This window comes from Zonotrichia albicollis, chromosome W (genome assembly GCF_047830755.1).
Source record: "Zonotrichia albicollis isolate bZonAlb1 chromosome W, bZonAlb1.hap1, whole genome shotgun sequence".
Taxonomy (NCBI): Eukaryota; Metazoa; Chordata; class Aves; order Passeriformes; family Passerellidae; genus Zonotrichia; species Zonotrichia albicollis.
The window spans coordinates 2859002-2870539 of record NC_133859.1 but is presented as its reverse complement, the minus strand read 5'-3'; the positions used below and the strand labels follow the sequence as shown (position 1 = coordinate 2870539).

Below are 11538 nucleotides of genomic sequence, written 5' to 3'. Positions count from 1 at the left end.
GATCTGTGTGGGTGGTTCAGGGATCTGTGTGGGTGGTTCAGGGATCTGTCTGGGTGCCTCAGGTAACCCTTTGTGGAGGGATCTGTGTGGGTGGTTCAGGGAACCCTTGATGGAGGGATCTGTGTGGGTGGTTCAGGGAATCCTTTGTGGAGGGATCTGTGTGGGTGGTTCAGGGATCTGTGTGGGTGGTTCATGGAACCCTTTGCTGGAGGGATCTGTGTGGGTGGTTCGGGGAATCCTTTCTGGCAGCCTTGCAGCGATTTGTGATTTTTCTAAGCTAAGTTTAAAAGTTTGCATGGCTGAATGAGTGGAGCTGCATTGCCAGTGTCACAGAGTGTTGGGTGTGTGTGTGTGTGTGTCTGTGTGTGTGCCACAGTGCTGTTTGTGTGTGTGTGTGTGTGTGTGTGTGTGCCACAGCACTGCATTGCCAGTGTCACACAGTGTTGGGGGTGTGTGTGTGCCACAGTGCTGGGGTTGCGTGTGTGTGTGTGTGTGTGTGTGTGTGTGTGTGTATGTGTGTGTGTGTGTCTGTGTGTGTGTGTATGTGTGTGTGTGTGTCTGTGTGTGTCTGTGTGTGTGTGTGTATGTGTGTGTGTCTGTGTGTGTGTGTGTGCCTGTGTGTGTGCTCTGTGTGTCTGTGTGTGTGTGTGTGTGTGTGTGTGTCTGTGTGTGTGTGTGTCTGTGTGTGTGTGTGTGTGTGTCTCTGTGTGTGCCTGTGTGTGCCTGTGTGTGTGTGTGTGCTGGGTGTGCAGTGTGTGTGCAATGTGTGTGCAGTGTGTATGCTGTGTGCAATGTGTGTGCAGTGTGTGTGTGCAGTGTGTGTGCCCTGTGTGCTCTGTGTGCTCTGTGTGCTGTGTGTGTGTGTGCAGTGTGTATGCTGTGTGCAGTGTGTGTGCTCTGTGTGCAGTGTGTGTGCTGTATGTGTGCACTGTGTGTGTGCTGTATGTGCTGTGTGTGTGTGTGCTCTGTGTGTGCTCTGTGTGTGCACTGTGTGTGCTGTGCTGTGTGCGCAGTGTGTGTGCAATGTGTGTGCAGTGTGTATGCTGTGTGCTGTGTGTGCTGTGTGTGTGCTCTGTGTGTGTGCTCTGTGTGCTCTGTGTGAGCTGTGTGTGTGCTGTGTGCAGTGTGTGTGGTGTGTGTGTGCCCTGTGCTGTGTGTGCTGTGCACTGTGTGCACTGTGTGTGCCCTGTGTGCTCTTGTGTGTGTGCTCTGTGTGTGCTTGTGTGCTGTGTGTGCGCTCTGTGCGTGCAGTGTGTGTGCTCTGTGTGTGCTCTGTGTGTGCTCTGTGTGTGCTCTGTGTGTGCTCTGTGTGTGTGTGTGCTCTGTGTGTGTGTGTGTGTGTGTGCCTGCACCGCACCGCTGCATTCCCAGTGTCACACAGCCGCCCCGTGTGTTGCATTTCCCTGCCGGGTTGCCTGTCGGCGCTGCAGCGTGTGCAGTGCAGCAGTGCAGCAGTGCAGCAGTGGTGCTGTTTGCAGTGTGCAGCTCTCTGCTGCCCTCACCCCTGTGTGCCCCCTGTGCCCTGTGTGCCTGGCACCATTCCTGCCCCGAGCTGGTGCCCGCTGCCCTCACTGCTCTGTGCCCTCTGTGCCCTCTGTGCCCTCTGTGCCCGCTGTGCCTGGCACCATTCCTGCCCCGGGCTGGTGCCCGCTGCCCTCACTGTTCTGTGCCCTTTGTGCCCTCTGTGCCCTCTGTGCCCTCTGTGCCCTCTGTGCCCTCTGTGCCTGGCACCATTCCTGCCCTGAGCTGCTGCCCGCTGCCCTCACTGTTCTGTGCCCTCTGTGCCCTCTGTGCCTGCTGTGCCCTGTGTGCCCTCTGTGCCTGGCACCATTCCTGCCCTGAGCTGGTGCCCGCTGCCCTCACTGTTCTGTGCCCTCTGTGCCCTCTGTGCCCTCTGTGCCCTCTGTGCCTGGCACCATTCCTGCCCCAAGCTGGTGCCCGCTGCCCTCACCCCTGTGTGCCCTCTGTGCCCTCTGTGCCCTCTGTGCCCTCTGTGCCTGGCACCATTCCTGCCCTGAGCTGGTGCCCGCTGCCCTCACTGTTCTGTGCCCTCTGTGCCCTCTGTGCCTGGCACCATTCCTGCCCCGAGCTGGTGCCCGCTGCCCTCACTGTTCTGTGCCCTCTGTGCCCTCTGTGCCCTCTGTGCCCTCTGTGCCTGGCACCATTCCTGCCCCGAGCTGGTGCCCGCTGCCCTCACCCCTGTGTGCCCTGTGTGCCCTCTGTGCCCTCTGTGCCCTCTGTGCCTGGCGCCATTCCTGCCCCGAGCTGGTGCCCTCTGTGCCCTCTGTGCCCTCTGTGCCCTCTGTGCCTGGCACCATTCCTGCCCCGAGCTGCTGCCCGCTGCCCTCACCCCTGTGTGCCCTCTGTGCCCTCTGTGCCCTCTGTGCCTGGCACCATTCCTGCCCCGGGCTGGTGCCCTCTGTGCCCTCTGTGCCCTCTGTGAAGTGCAGATGCATCCTTGCAAAAGAGGAAAATTCTGGAATATGGAGGGAGAGGGGAAGGATTTTCACTGTGTATTTTTTCAAATATACCAAAAAATGATGTATTCTAGTTAAAATATAGAAAATATCCAATAAGGAGGAATCTGTTTCCTCTTAAAATTTCTCTAACACCATTCATTTTACAGGGAAGGCAGCCATGTGCTCACATAACTTCCTGAATTAATTAACATCTCCCTCTTATTTTGTGCTACTTTTGTGCCTCTAACGACGTGGAAAATTCCAGAAACATGTGTTAAAAGCCATTCTAATGTCGATTTTTTTTTTCCTCCTAGGTTTTACCAACACTTACCTTGGATCATCTCTTGAAAATCCTAACAGCTCCCCCAAAAAAGTGACATTTGATCGGAAAGACCAAGCTGTGACAGATGGACAATATGTCTATTACTAACACACCAACAAGTAATGATGCTTGTCTGAGCATTGTTCACAGCTTGATGTGCCACCGGCAAGGAGGAGAGAGCGAGACTTTTGCCAAACGTGCCATCGAGAGTTTGGTTAAAAAGCTGAAGGAGAAAAAGGATGAGTTGGATTCGCTGATTACGGCCATCACCACAAACGGGGCTCACCCGAGCAAGTGTGTGACAATCCAGAGGACGCTGGACGGGAGGCTGCAGGTGGGTACAGGGCAGAGCAGGGCGGTGTTGCTGCCAGGGAGCTGGCACTGTCACTGGCACTGGCACTGTCACTGTCAGCTCAGTGATGTCACTGTCACTGTTAGCTGAGTGTTGTCCTTGTTAGCTCAGTGGTGTCACTGTCGCTGTCACTGTCAGCTCAGTGATGGCACTGGCACTGGTTAACTCAGTGATGTCACTGTCACTGTCAGCTCAGTGATGGCACTGTCACTGTCAGCTCAGTGATGGCACTGGCACTGGTTAACTCAGTGATGTCACTGTCACTGTCACTGTTAGCTCAGTGATGGCACTGTCACTGTTAGCTGACTGCTGTCACTGTCACTGTTAGCTGAGTGCTGTCATTGTCAGCTCAGTGATGTCACTGTCACTGCCAGCTCAGTGATGTCACTGTCACTGGTTAACTCAGTGATGTCACTGTCACTGTTAGCTCAGTGATGGCACTGTCACTGTCAGCTCAGTGATGGCACTGTCACTGGCACTGTCACTGTCACTGTCACTGTCACTGGCACTGGCACTGGCACTGTCAGCTCAGTGATGGCACTGTCACTGGTTAACTCAGTGATGTCACTGTCACTGTCAGCTCAGTGATGGCACTGTCACTGTCAGTCAGTGATGGCACTGTCACTGTCAGCTCAGTGATGGCACTGTCACTGTCACTGTCACTGTCAGCTGAGTGATGTCACTGTCATTGTCAGCTCAGTGATGTCACTGTCACTGTCAGTCAGTGATGGCACTGGCACTGTCAGCTCAGTGCTGTCACTGTCCCTGTTAGCTCAGTGCTGTCACTGTCACTGTCAGCTCAGTGATGTCACTGTCACTGGTTAACTCAGTGCTGTCACTGTCACTGTCAGCTCAGTGCTGTCACTGTCACTGGTTAGCTCAGTGCTGTCACTGGCACTGGTTAACTCAGTGCTGTCACTGTCACTGTCAGCTCAGTGCTGTCACTGTCACTGTCAGTCAGTGCTGTCACTGTTACTGTTAGCTCAGTGATGTCACTGTCACTGGTTAGCTCAGTGATGTCACTGTCCCTGGTTAACTCAGTGTTGTCACTGGTTAACTCAGTGCTGTCACTGTCACTGTCAGCTCAGTGCTGTCCCTGTCACTGTCCCTGGTTAACTCAGTGCTGTCACTGTCACTGTCCCTGTTAGCTCAGTGCTGTCCCTGGTTAGCTCAGTGCTGTCACTGTCACTGTCCCTGTTAGCTCAGTGCTGTCCCTGGTCAGCTCAGTGCTCTCACTGTCACTGTCAGCTCAGTGCTGTCCCTGTCACTGTCCCTGGTCAGCCCTGCAGTGACAGCACCGCGGTCCCTGGTTCTGCACTCTCTGTGCTGGGTCAGGACTCACTCCCTGTCCCTTTGGGGCTGTGACCTCCTGGCACCCTGCCATGCTGCTGGAGGGCTCTCTGTCCACCCTAGAGTCATTTTTAAATTTAATTTTTTTATGGATTGGCATCTCCTGCTTGTAAACTTCATGGTGCAGCTCAGCACCTTGTTCCTGTTCTTGTGGGGCAAAGCTGCTTTGTGCCCTCGGTGGGGAAGGGAGCTGGGATGGAGCTGAGGGGGCTGGGATGGAGCTGGGATGGAGCTGGAATGGAGCTGGGATGGAGCTGAGGGAGCTGGGATGGAGCTGAGAGAGCTGAGATGGGGCTGAGGGAGCTGGGATGGAGCTGGGATGGAGCTGAGGGAGCTGGGATGGAGCTGGGATGGAGCTGAGATGGAGCTGGGATGGAGCTGGGATGGAGCTGGGATGGAGCTGGGATGGAGCTGAGGGGGCTGGGATGGAGCTGGGATGGAGCTGAGGGGGCTGGGATGGAGCTGAGGGGGCTGGGATGGAGCTGGGATGGAGCTGAGGGGGCTGGGATGGAGCTGAGGGAGCTGGGATGGAGCTGAGGGAGCTGGGATGGGGCTGAGGGAGCTGGGATGGAGCTGAGGGAGCTGGGATGGAGCTGAGGGAGCTGGGATGGAGCTGAGGGGGCTGGGATGGAGCTGGGATGGAGCTGGGATGGAGCTGAGGGGGCTGGGATGGAGCTGGGATGGAGCTGAGGGAGCTGGGATGGAGCTGGGATGGAGCTGAGAGAGCTGAGATGGAGCTGAGAGAGCTGAGATGGAGCTGGGATGGAGCTGGGATGGAGCTGAGGGGGCTGGGATGGAGCTGAGGGGGCTGGGATGGAGCTGGGATGGAGCTGAGGGAGCTGGGATGGGGCTGGGATGGAGATGGGATGGAGCTGAGGGAGCTGGGATGGGGCTGGGATGGAGCTGGGATGGAGCTGAGGGAGCTGGGATGGAGCTGAGGGAGCTGAGATGGAGCTGGGATGGAGCTGAGGGAGCTGGGATGGAGCTGGGATGGAGCTGAGATGGGGCTGACGGAGCTGAGATGGAGCTTGGATGGAGCTGAGGGAGCTGGGATGGAGCTGAGGGAGCTGGGATGGAGCTGGGATGGAGCTGAGGGAGCTGGGATGGAGCTGAGGGAGCTGGGATGGAGCTGAGGGGGCTGGGATGGAGCTGAGGGAGCTGGGATGGAGCTGAGGGAGCTGGGATGGAGCTGAGGGAGCTGGGATGGAGCTGGGATGGAGCTGGGATGGAGCTGAGGGGGCTGGGATGGAGCTGGGATGGAGCTGGGATGGAGCTGAGGGAGCTGGGGTGGAGCTGAGAGAGCTGGGATGGAGCTGGGATGGAGCTGAGGGAGCTGGGATGGAGCTGAGGGGGCTGGGATGGAGCTGGGATGGAGCTGAGGGAGCTGGGATGGAGCTGGGATGGAGCTGAGGGAGCTGGGATGGAGCTGAGGGAGCTGGGATGGAGCTGGGATGGAGCTGAGGGAGCTGGGATGGTGTTTCTGTTGGGTGCAGGAGCTGCCCAGCCCCTGGTGTGTTTGGGCAGTGTTTTGGCGCTGGCAGAGGGTGCCAGCTGGTGCCCTTTGTGCCAACCCCGTGTGTTTGTGTGCCCCCTTGCAGGTGGCCGGCCGCAAGGGATTCCCTCACGTCATCTACGCCCGCCTCTGGAGGTGGCCCGACCTGCACAAGAACGAGCTCAAGCACGTCAAATACTGCCAGTACGCTTTCGACCTCAAGTGCGACAGTGTCTGCGTGAACCCCTACCATTATGAGCGCGTGGTGTCGCCTGGCATCGGTGAGTACCCCCCGGGCACTGGGGGGGTGATCCAAAACACCCTTGGGTGCAGGGAACACAGCATTAACTCGTGATGGCCTCAGGATGAGGCCTGCCCTCAGGATGAGGCCTGCCCTCAGGATGAGGCCTACCTCAGGATGAGGCCTACCTCAGGATGAGGCCTGCCTCAGGATGAGGCCTGCCTTAGGATGAGGCCTGCCTCAGGATGAGGCCTACCTCAGGATGAGGCCTGCCTCAGGATGAGGCCTGCCTTAGGATGAGGCCTGCCTCAGGATGAGGCCTACCTCAGGATGAGGCCTGCCTCAGGATGAGGCCTGCCTCAGGATGAGGCCTGCCCTCAGGATGAGGCCTGCGTCAGGATGAGGCCTGCCTCAGGATGAGGCCTGCCCTCAGGATGAGGCCTGCCTCAGGATGAGGCCTGCCCTCAGTGGCCAACGTTGCAGGTGTGCAGGGAGAGGTTTTGCCTTTTGTTGGAGCCTCTCCGTGGGTTTGTGGGCACGCAGCTCTCGCAGTTGTGGTGCCCCAGGCCTGGCCTTGCAGTGGAAGGGGTCTGTGGCTGTGAGTACCCCCCTGAGCACTGGGGGGTGATCCAAAACACCCTTGGGTGCAGGGAGCACAGCATTAACTCGTGATGGCCTCAGGATGAGGCCTGCCTCAGGATGAGGCCTGCCTTAGGATGAGGCCTGCCTCAGGATGAGGCCTGCCTCAGGATGAGGCCTACCTCAGGATGAGGCCTACCTCAGGATGAGGCCTGCCTCAGGATGAGGCCTACCTCAGGATGAGGCCTGCCTCAGGATGAGGCCTGCCTCAGGATGAGGCCTGCCCTCAGTGGCCAACGTTGCAGGTGTGCAGGGAGAGGTTTTGCCTTTTGTTGGAGCTTCTCCGTGGGTTTGTGGGCACGCAGCTCTCGCAGTTGTGGTGCCCCAGGAGTGGCTGAGCACAGGCCTGGCCTTGCAATGGAAGGGGGTCTGTGGCTGTGAGTACCCCCCGAGCACTTGGGGGGTGATCCAAACACCCCTGGGTGCAGGGAACACAGCATTAACTCGTGATGGCCTCAGGATGAGGCCTGCCTCAGGATGAGGCCTGCCCTCAGGATGAGGCCTGCCTCAGGATGAGGCCTGCCCTCAGGATGAGGCCTACCTCAGGATGAGGCCTGCCCTCAGGATGAGGCCTGCCTCAGGATGAGGCCTGCCCTCAGTGGCCAATGTTGCAGGTGTGCAGGGAGAGGTTTTGCCTTTTGTTGGAGCCTCTCCGTGGGTTTGTGGGCACGCAGCTCTCGCAGTTGTGGTGCCCCAGGCCTGGCCTTGCAATGGAAGGGGTCTGTGAGCTCTCTGAATGCATTTCCCTGTGTTCCCTTTGCAGATCTCTCAGGACTGACGCTGCAGAGCTCAGGTGAGTTGCCTGTGGTTGCTGCTGCTTTTCCATGGGCACGGGCTGTGCCAGGCCTTGCCACCCCTCTCTGCCTCACTGCCAGGGCTCCCAAAACCCTCCCCAAATCCCAGAGACCCCCAGCCATGCCTTGTGTTGGCTGCTTCCCACCCTGGAACCCACACAAAGCCAAAAACCCCACGGCTCAGTGCTGCAGGTCAGTCAGAAAACACACCCAAAACTGCCTGTACCTGCATGATACATTGATTAATTGGATTGGGGATGCTAAATGTGATTAATAGGAAAGAAAGAATGGGAATTCTGTAATTAATTCTGCCGTTGGATGAAGGAGTGTGATATCCTTGCTTTCCCTGAAGCTTGAGGGAAATTGGATGTGAAATCTCACATGGGGATTATTCAGAAATCTGAGATCCGGTGCTGTGTGCTGTGTGTGTGTGTGTGTGTGTGTGTGTGTGTGCTGTATGTGTGTGTCTGTGTGTGTGTGTGTGTGTGTGTGTGTGTGTGTGTGTGTCTGTGTGTCTGTATGTGTCTGTGTGTGTGTGTGTGTGTGTGTGTGCTGTGTGTGTGTGCTCTGTGTGTGTGTGTGTGTGCTATGTGTGTGTGTGTGTGTGTGTGTGTGTGTGTGGTCTGTGTGTGTGTGTGTGTGTGTCTGTGTGTGTGTGTGTGTGTGTGTGTGTGTGTGGTCTGTGTGTGTGTGTGCTGTGTGTGTGCTGTGTGTGTGTGTGTGCTCTGTGTGTCTGTGTGTGCTGTGTGTGTGTGCTGTGTGTGTGTGTGTGTGTCTGTGTGTGTGCTCTGTGTGTGTGTGTGTGTGTGTGTGTGCTCTCTGTGTGTGTGCTCTGTGTGTGTGTGTGCTCTATGTGTGTGTGCTCTGTGTGTGTGTGCTCTGTGTGTGTGTGTGTGTCTGTGTGTGTGTGTCTGCGTGTGCTGTGTGTGTCTGTGTGTGTGTGTCTGTGTGTGTGTGTGTGCTCTGTGTGTGTGTGTCTGTCTGTGTGTGTGTGTGTGTGTGCTCTGTGTGTCTGTGTGTGTGTGTGTGTGTGCTCTGTGTGTGTGTGTGTGTGTGTGTGCTGTGTGTCTGTATGTGCGTCTGTATGTGTGTGTGTGTGTGTGTTACTCTGTGTGTGCTGTCCAGGGCTGTGTGTGTGTGCCCTCTATGTGTGTGTGTGCCCTGTCCATGCCCATTGAGTGACGGTGCCATCCCCATGCTGTCTCCATGTGTGTGCCCTGTCCATGCCCCATGAGTGGCAGCTCTGTCCCCATGCTATCCCCATGCTATCCCCATGCTGTCCCCATGCTGTCCCCATGCTGTCCCCATGCTGTCCCCATGCTGTCCCCATGCTATCCCCATGCTGTCCCCATGCTGTCCCCGTGCTATCCCCGTGCTGTCCCCATGCTATCCCCATGCTATCCCCATGCTATCCCCATGCTATCCCCATGCTGTCCCCATGCTGTCCCCTTGCTATCCCCATGCTGTCCCCATGCTGTCCCCATGCTATCCCCATGCTATCCCCATGCTATCCCCATGCTATCCCCATGCTATCCCCATGCTATCCCCACGCTATCCCCATGCTGTCCCCATGCTGTCCCCACGCTGTCCCCACCCTGCCCCCTGACTGACACCTCTGTCCCCACAGCCCCGCCCAGCATGCTGGTGAAGGACGAGTACGTGCACGACTACGAGGGACAACCATCGCTGTCATCGGCCGAGGGCCACTCGGTGCAAACCATCCAACACCCGCCCAGCAACAGGGCCAGCTCGGAGCCCTTCAGCGCGCCCGCCATGCTGGCACCCGCCGAGGGCAGCACCACCAGCACCACCAACTTCCCCAACATTCCCGTGGCCTCCACAAGTGAGCTCCTGCCTGGGATGGGCACGGGGACGGGGCTGCTGCTGCTGCTGGGCATTGCCACCCAGCCGGTGCCACGGTGCCACCCAGCAGCAAATGCAATGCAGAAAGGTGGCACCTCCAGCTTGTGTGGTGGTGGCTCGCTGTGCTGCCCCAAATAATATTCCCCATAAGGGTGTTGGGGTGTTGCCACAGAGTTTTTGACCCTTTTCCCTGTGCCTGGTGCAATGGGAGGGTTGGGTGTTTGTCAGAATGGAACAGTGCCCAGTGCCACCCTTCAGTGTGCCCACCATGCTGGCACCCGCCGAGGGCAGCACCACCAGCACCACCAACTTCCCCAACATTCCCGTGGCCTCCACAAGTGAGCTCCTGCCTGGGATGGGCACGGGGGATGGGGCTGCTGCTGCTGCTGGGCATTGCCACCCAGCCGGTGCCACGGTGCCACCCAGCAGGAAATGCAGTGCTGAAAGGTGGCAGCTCCAGCTTGTGTGGTGGTGGCTCATTGTGCTGCCCCAGATAATATTCCCATAAGGGTGTTGGGGTGCTGCCACAGAGTTTTTGACCCTTTTCCAATGGGAGAGTTGGGTGTTTGTCAGAATGGAACAGTGCCCAGTGCCACCCTTCAGCGTGCCCACCATGCTGGCACCCACCAGCACCACCAACTTCCCCAACATTCCCGTGGCCTCCACAAGTGAGCTCCTGCCTGGGATGGGCACAGGGATAGGGCATTGCCCTGGGGGTAATGCATTGCTGTGCCACCCAGCCGGTGCCACGGTGCCACAGCAGCTGAAAGGTGGCAGCTCCTGGCACCTCCAGCTTGTGTGGTGGTGGCTCGCTGTGCTGCCCCAGATAATATTCCCATAAGGGTGTTGGGGTGCTGACGTGGAGTTTTTGACACTTTTCCAATGGGAGAGTTGGGTGTTGGTCAGAATGGAACAGTGCCCAGTGCCACCCTTCAGCGTGCCCACCAAGGCCAGCACCACCAGCACCACCAACTTCCCCAACATTCCCGTGGCCTCCACAAGTGAGCTCCTGCCTGGGATGGGCACGGGGATGGGGCATTGCCCTGGGGGTAATGCATTGCTGTGCCACCCAGCCGGTGCCACGGTGCCACAGCAGCTGAAAGGTGGCAGCTCCTGGCACCTCCAGCTTGTGTGGTGGTGGCTCGCTGTGCTGCCCCAAATAATATTCCCATAAGGGTGTTGGGGTGCTGACGTGGAGTTTTTGACACTTTTCCAATGGGAGAGTTGGGTGTTTGTCAGAATGGAACAGTGCCCAGTGCCACCCTTCAGCGTGCCCACCATGCTGGCACCCGCCAGCACCACCAACTTCCCCAACATTCCCGTGGCCTCCACAAGTGAGCTCCTGCCTGGGCTGGGCACGGGGGACGGGGCTGTTGCTGGGTAATGCACTGCTGTGCCACCCAGCCGGTGCCACGGTGCCACAGCAGCTGAAAGGTGGCAGCTCCTGGCACCTCCAGCTTGTGTGGTGGTGGCTCGCTGTGCTGCCCCAGATAATATTCCCATAAGGGTGTTGGGGTGCTGACGTGGAGTTTTTACACTTTTCCAATGGGAGAGTTGGGTGTTTGTCAGAATGGAACAGTGCCCAGTGCCACCCTTCAGCGTGCCCGCCATGCTGGCACCCACCAGCACCACCAACTTCCCCAACATTCCCGTGGCCTCCACAAGTGAGCTCCTGCCTGGGATGGGCACGGGGGATGGGGCATTGCCCCGGGGGATAATGCACTGCTGTGCCACCCAGCCGGTGCCACGGTGCCACAGCAGCTGAAAGGTGGCAGCTCCAGCTTGTGTGGTGGTGGCTCGCTGTGCTGCCCCAAATAATATTCCCATAAGGGTGTTGGGGTGCTGGCACAGAGTTTTTGACACTTTTCCAATGGGAGAGTTGGGTGTTTGTCAGAATGGAACAGTGCCCAGTGCCACCCTTCAGTGTGCCCGCCATGCTGGCACCCGCCGAGGCCAGCACCACCAACTTCCCCAACATTCCCGTGGCCTCCACAAGTGAGCTCCTGCCTGGGATGGGCACGGGGGA

At 57.9% G+C, this 11538-nt stretch overlaps 1 protein-coding gene across 2 annotated transcripts in view; it reads left to right on the top strand.

Moving 5' to 3' along the window:
• The first annotated feature begins 2749 nt into the window (after positions 1 to 2749).
• LOC141726849 (mothers against decapentaplegic homolog 4-like) overlaps positions 2750 to 11538 on the top strand; it is a 31256-nt gene continuing 22467 nt past the window's right edge. Inside the window, exons 1-4 of one of the 2 annotated variants that reach the window (XM_074531960.1) lie at positions 2750 to 3115; positions 6082 to 6256; positions 7619 to 7648; positions 9277 to 9513. In XM_074531960.1, the coding sequence (XP_074388061.1) occupies positions 2867 to 3115; positions 6082 to 6256; positions 7619 to 7648; positions 9277 to 9513 (691 nt within the window). In that variant the 5' untranslated portion in view covers positions 2750 to 2866. The remainder of the gene's footprint in view (positions 3116 to 6081; positions 6257 to 7618; positions 7649 to 9276; positions 9514 to 11538) is intronic. The other variant, XM_074531962.1, reaches the window with a different exon arrangement.